At 34.8% G+C, this 6,573-nt stretch overlaps 1 protein-coding gene across 1 annotated transcript; it reads left to right on the forward strand.

Annotated features, from left to right (window-relative positions):
* Positions 1-448: 448 nt before the first annotated feature.
* Positions 449-6,332, forward strand: LOC113085539 (carbonic anhydrase-like). The gene is made up of 7 exons (XM_026255177.1): positions 449-659; positions 2,065-2,262; positions 4,035-4,153; positions 4,417-4,509; positions 4,583-4,645; positions 4,771-4,926; positions 5,731-6,332. The coding sequence occupies exons 1-7, from the start codon at positions 626-628 to the stop codon at positions 5,848-5,850; spliced, it is 783 nt and encodes a 260-aa protein (XP_026110962.1). The 5' UTR covers positions 449-625; the 3' UTR covers positions 5,851-6,332.
* The last annotated feature ends 241 nt before the right edge of the window (positions 6,333-6,573 follow it).

A 6,573-nucleotide genomic window follows, 5' to 3' on the forward strand; every position in this document is an offset into this window, starting at 1 on the left:
GACAATAAACTGCAGCTGTTTTTGTTTTCTTTAGAAATGTGGATCGAAACAACGTTCTAAACAGCACCACTGGCTACAAAATCAGTCATTAAGCTACTAAAATCCAGAGTTCATCGGGGCACGTTCGTCCCGCTACAGCCTGCGTATCTACGCACAGCATCGGAGAAGGACGAAGAAGGTCAAGAGAACATGTATCGCTGCCCAGATAACGGGTGTGTTTCTGAATCATCAGAGAAAACCACGAATGGAGAGGTTTGCTCTTCGATGGCTTAGATGGTTTCAAAAGCAACTTAAACGCATGCAAAACAGAGAGGATCAGCCGCGTGGAATGTCCGCATCCCGTCTGTTCACCGGCGCTCGAGCATCTCTGTGCAGCAGCAGCAAACGGAGCAAAGCGATGCTCAGCGTGCGAATTAAAGCGACGGGATTTTGATTTGTCCAAGTACTCTCTGACTGACTCCTCCTGTGATACTCTGAGATATAGCCAAGCCCACTGGGTTGAAATAGGTACCAAAACCAGCAGGGGACCTCTGTGGCTAACATAGTTTAGAAGAACCAGCAGTTGTATTTAGCATCCAGGTCTTACAAATAGAGGAGTGCAACACACTGAACGACACAAATAATCATGTCTCACGCTTGGGGTTATGGATCAAATGACGGTAAGAGCAGTTTTAAGGGTACTAAATGAATAGTTTAGTCTTTAGTAGCCTAATGCATTAGAATTAAATTAATGTGATCATTGCTAAAAAGTGATCAAAGAACAGCTATCTTGATGCATTATGATTTATTAGGTTACTCTGTGGGAGAAATGATTATTAAAACAGAAATACAATATAAGCAAAGTGCACTCTTATTAATTTACTTGAGCAGTACCAATTCAAAAGATACTCATGTGTACCATTTACATATAAATATGTACAGTTTAAATACTAATATGTACATTTAAGGTACTAATTTGTTCCCTTTAGGGGGAAATACGATTTTAAGGCGAGACACTGCAGGTGAATAGGGCAAAAAAAAAAAAATAATAACTTAAAGTTATCACCTTACTTACCCAGTTGATTTTTTGTATTACAAGTTTTCAAAAATGTTATGTTTAAATATTCAAATGAGGCATTATTTTATGAAATATGTGCTAATTTGCATAAATGTCTAGTACAAAAATCTGAACACTAGATGAAGTCAGTTCAAAATTTTTGTTTAATTTTTTTTTTTGACATATTAAAGTCAAATGTTTTTACAGAGGGAATTCTGGTTATCTTTTTTTGTCACGCCATAATTCAGAAAATACTTTGAACAGCCAGAAAACAATATATTTTCACAATTTTTGGGGGAATAAAATGTTGTATATAATCAAGGAAAATATATATGAACAAATCCCTCTGTAAAAACCTTCAGAATATAGACAGGAATAAAAATGTCAAGTTTGGTGTGTGTAAGTGCTACTGAAGTGGAGATTTATGGCTCAGTGTTGAAGAAAAAACTCATTTTGAGAAAACAGCCTTTAATAATATGTATTGTAATTGAAATCTATTGACACAAACAGATAAAGTGCTATAAAAGAAACACTTAACAGTGTCTTTTGGATGTTTTCCTTCCACTAGTTTGAAAAAGCACTTTATGGAAAACCAAAAAGCCCAAAATCTCAAAATTGACAGGTGCTTGAAAAAACAGTGTTTTTGCCTGCAGTGTCTCACCTTAAAGGGTCCTGTCCCCGTAACAGCTTTTGTCCTTTTTGTGTTTGTGTGTGTGTGAGATAAATGTGAGATAAATTGTTGCAGACTAGACTGTAAACAATTTTTTTTTGTTGGTCTGTTAAATGTAAAATATAGTAAAAAAGAAAGAAAGAGACAGTAATATGAATAAAATAATCTGGTCAAATGCACCAACAAAAGTCAAAGCTTGAAAAAGCTAATTGAAGTAGCAACTGCATGTATCCACTGGTTCAGGTGTATATTTATTGACCTTGAATCTTCCAAGGAATGTAAACACACTTTTGTTGTTTATCTAGGTACAAGCTTTTTATCTAACTGTGTTCCGCGTTTCATCTTTTTATCATATCAGGGCCAGAAAAGTGGGCAGCAAGCTTTCCCATTGCAAACGGAGCCAGGCAGTCTCCGATTGATATCGTACCCACCCAAGCACAAAATGACCCTTCTCTGAAGCAACTCAAACTGAAGTATGACCCTGCCAGCGCTAAGGGCATCCTCAACAATGGCCATTCATTCCAAGTGGATTTCACTGATGACAACAACAGCTCAAGTTAGTATATTACTGCATATCAATAGCTGTTGTTTCTTATTTTAAACCTCTTAAAGAATCTTGACCAAGGGGGCACCAGGTACTCACAGTCGTAACTATGGGTGCTCCAGAAAGGGAACAAAATGTACAAAATAATAAGTGGATCTTGTTGTTGTGTTAAAGGATCCACTTATTTGGTATTTTACATAGTCCTATTTTCATACAGTTTTCATCAACATTCAGCAGATTTTGGTAGTGACTTTCTTTGGCTATACAGGGCAAATGTATGTACCTTTTTAGCATATTCCTCTTTTGTCTTTGAATCTAATTAAAGTATTAAAAAGAAAACTGCAAAACAATAATAATAAATAAATAAATAAAATTCATTGCATATTGAGAAGTAAAATGAAAAGAACTGGTGCATCTAAATCTTTCAATCATTATGGATTGTATATAAACAGCTGAATATTTAGCTACTGAATTCTTCCATCACCACATCTCCTGCCATATTTCTATGCATTTATTACTAACTTAATTTATTCAGTATTTCTGGGTAATTTTTATTGCTCAAGTTGTCGAAACTCAAAATTGAGATCTGTATCTCAGCAAAGATAACAATAAAAACATTGTGTGTTCCTCTTATTGTGTCCTTGTAGCCTACACTAGAACTTTATCTCTGACTTAAATTCGTTTCAGTTTACTCTTTAATTCATCTATACCGAATCAACAAATGCTGTAAAACTGTTATGTGAGCAGTGGATGTGAATGTGGATGTGTTTTTTCCTCTGAAAATGGAAATAAGACACTTAAAGCACTGTGTACTCAAGTGCTAATGTATTCTATTATTAGAAAAAAAAAAAAAAGAATAGAGCCACATATCAGTGCTGTATGCCATGGTCGGTCAATGAGAGCAACATGTGCTAAATTTTAATGGCAATTTCAAGACTCACACATATGCTTGGAAAATAAACATTTTAAACAGTGATACAGAAACACCACTGTATAGAGAAAATAGAAAATGAGTCTTAAACAGTTTCTGCACACAGAATGCTTGCTGAAAAAAGAAAGAAGTAGCTATTGAATATGTTAGGTAGTGAATACTGAACTGCTCAAATAATATCTCAAGTAGTCCATTCACATTAACATTTTTTAACAGGCAATCTGTCAGTCTACCAAAAAAGAAGAAGAGGTTCCATGTCATTAAGGATGCCTAATATCTATATTTGTACCAAATGATCTGATATTTGAGATTTAAATTTATTAATTCATTACAGTTGACATTGGATGTTTATGCACATACAAAAAGGTAATACAGAATTGTAATATTGGCCAGTATTAATACACAGAAGTTAGGGAAAATATTTTTTTAAAGAAGTCTCATATACTCACCAAGTCTGTATTTATTTGGTTAAAACGACAGTAAAAAACATTTAAAATAACTCTTGTGTATTTTAGTATATTTAAAATTGTAATTAAAATAGAATGTAGTTATAATGCTTCACAATATGACTATTTTACGATATTTTTGATCAAGTAAAATCAGCCCTTATTGGTAGGCATATGAGACTTCTTTTAAATCCATTAAAATAATCATAATTATTCCAAACTTTTGCAATATAGCCTATATATTTAATTAAAATATATTTTGAATATGTTTTAAAATGCATTAGTGTATATATCTTACATTATCTTTATATTTTATTCACATTGCTAAGTAATACTTATGAGATAGAATCTGAAATAATGACTAGCGCTGTTAAAGAAACAACTGAAATGATTGTTTGTGTGTGTAGCTCTGGCTGGAGGTCCCGTCACTGGAATATACAGGTTGAGACAGTTCCATTTCCACTGGGGAAGCAGTGATGACAAGGGCTCAGAGCACACCGTTGCTGGAACCAAGTTCCCCTGTGAGGTAAAGAGACTATCACTCCCAGCACCACATTACAACTGAAGAAACGTTCATTCTACTGTGTTGTGCTTCAGGTCATTCAAATTCTTGAATGCCTCTCCCCTAAAACTAATTATAGCTCACCCACTGCTCATGAATGCTCTGGTGACGTTCTCTCATGAATTTGTAAATCCCCTCTTTTAAACATGTTGGGATATTTAGCTAATTCAGTATGTTTTTTTTTGCATATAATGAATGTTTCATAACACGTCTCTTCCTTTCTAAAGCTTCATCTCGTTCACTGGAACACTAAGTACCCAAACTTTGGAGAAGCTGCCAGTAAGCCTGATGGCCTTGCTGTGGTTGGAGTTTTTCTCAAGGTCAGGATTTCAGCCAAAAAAAAATCAGGATTTGCATTGATTAAATGATCTAAAAGGGGTTTTTGTTTACCAGATTGGTCCCGCCAATCCAAGACTTCAGAAAGTGTTAGATGCTCTTGATGACATCAAATCAAAGGTATTAACCTACTAGCTGCTAATTATAATCTTCATGTAGGATATTTACTCCTACCACTTGCCCTCAGATGTTTTATTTCATTTTATTTTTTATACAGTTTTACAATGTGTCTGTTTCTTCTCCAGGGCAGACAGACTACATTTACCAACTTTGATCCTAAAACCTTGCTGCCCGCCTCTCTGGATTTCTGGACTTATGAGGGGTCTCTGACCACACCTCCTCTACTAGAGAGTGTCACCTGGATTGTTCTGAAAGATCCAATCAGTGTTAGTCCTGCTCAGGTACGTCATCATCATACTTTATGCATGATTTAACATTTTCATTTGTGCAGTTACAATTATATACAGACACCTATAGTCCATATTTTTAGAATCTTATGTTATCTTGAGTCATTATAACTCGATTATGTTTTTTGCTACTTATTGAGTTGATAAGTTAATAAATACCCAAAACAAATACGGTTTGCTTTGTAGTTGTAGTTGGAGTTTTGCTTTGCTTTGTAGGTTTGCTAGTACGATAACACAAATGGTGTCTCAGCATTTAACATCACTCCTAATTTTATATTTTTCTGCTTCTATAAGATTACTTTATCTTAAATAAAGTGCTTACCTGACAGTTAATATTATATTTAAGTCAGGCTTGTGCCTTTAAGATGGAAACCAACACCCATAATATTCATTACTGTTGATCAATTAGCCTCATTTCTGTCTAGACTTGTTTATATGTGAAGGATCTCAAGACACTGAAGACTGGAGAAATGTAACACAATTATTAAGAAGTTATAAAGCTTGTTTTGAATATGCTGCTTTAGCAGAATCATGAGATTGATATTATGCTTTAAAAAAAAATAACATTAACTTCCCCCGATGTAGACAGTGCTGTTAGCCTGCAGAGCTTATTTTAGTCTCCAGCGGTTAGTCAGAACAGTCTAAAGGCTGCACGGGAATTCTGGCATGTGCTCTATGAATGAGCATGAACCTAAATATAGGAAATTAAGGGTGTAAATAAGCTCTGCAAGACTGCCAATAACACACTAAGCATCACAATCCAAGAGAAAATAATCTCTCTGTCTGTCTGTTCTTCAGATGGCTAAGTTCCGTAGCCTGTTGTTCACATCTGAAGGAGAGGCACCTTCCTGCATGGTTGACAACTTCAGACCTCCTCAACCTCTCAAGGGACGCAAAGTCCGTGCATCCTTCAAGTAAACAGCTGTATGCATGCCACAACCCTCCCACTGCCTTCTGATCATGGTGCTTTTGACTGGTTCAGAAAAACATTCCCAGTGAAACTGCTACTGAAATATCACACAGTGTTTGTTCTCAATCTTGGCGATTGCTTACATTGCAGTGTTGATAACAAGAAACCTGATTCTGATCTTCTAAAACTGTCTGTTTTTGTCATAAATGCTAATATTATTACTTAACATGAGAAATAGTTTTTAAGATGCTTATATATGGTGCTTAATAACAATGGCAGTCCCAGCTGCACAGTGGTTTGTTGACTAAACTTGACAAATGGGAGAATATTTAATTCCCTCTTCATCCCAGTCTGTCTTTGATTGCTCTATTTCACACTTTATTTCTAGCTTTACAGAATTGTACTATACTCCTTGTTATTTAATGGGAAATACATCATGGTTCTTTTTTGTGTTTATGGCAATGGGTGAATGTCAGTCAAATGTCTATTTTTTTTTAAAAGCTGAAATACCTACAGGAAAGTACTTACTGTTTATACAGTAACAGCAATATTTTATTGTTAGAGTGTTTTATTATTCATCAAGGGGAATTTCTTTTAAAATTGTTTCAGAGATGCTCTGCCATTAATACAGTAGTATGATTTAGATTTGTTTCAGAATAAAATTGAGCAGTACTGTAAAGCAGTGATATATTAGGTATTCTATCAGCAATAATTAAAAATATATTTTAACT

Source organism: Carassius auratus, unplaced genomic scaffold, assembly GCF_003368295.1.
Source record: "Carassius auratus strain Wakin unplaced genomic scaffold, ASM336829v1 scaf_tig00041803, whole genome shotgun sequence".
Classification (NCBI taxonomy): Eukaryota; Metazoa; Chordata; class Actinopteri; order Cypriniformes; family Cyprinidae; genus Carassius; species Carassius auratus.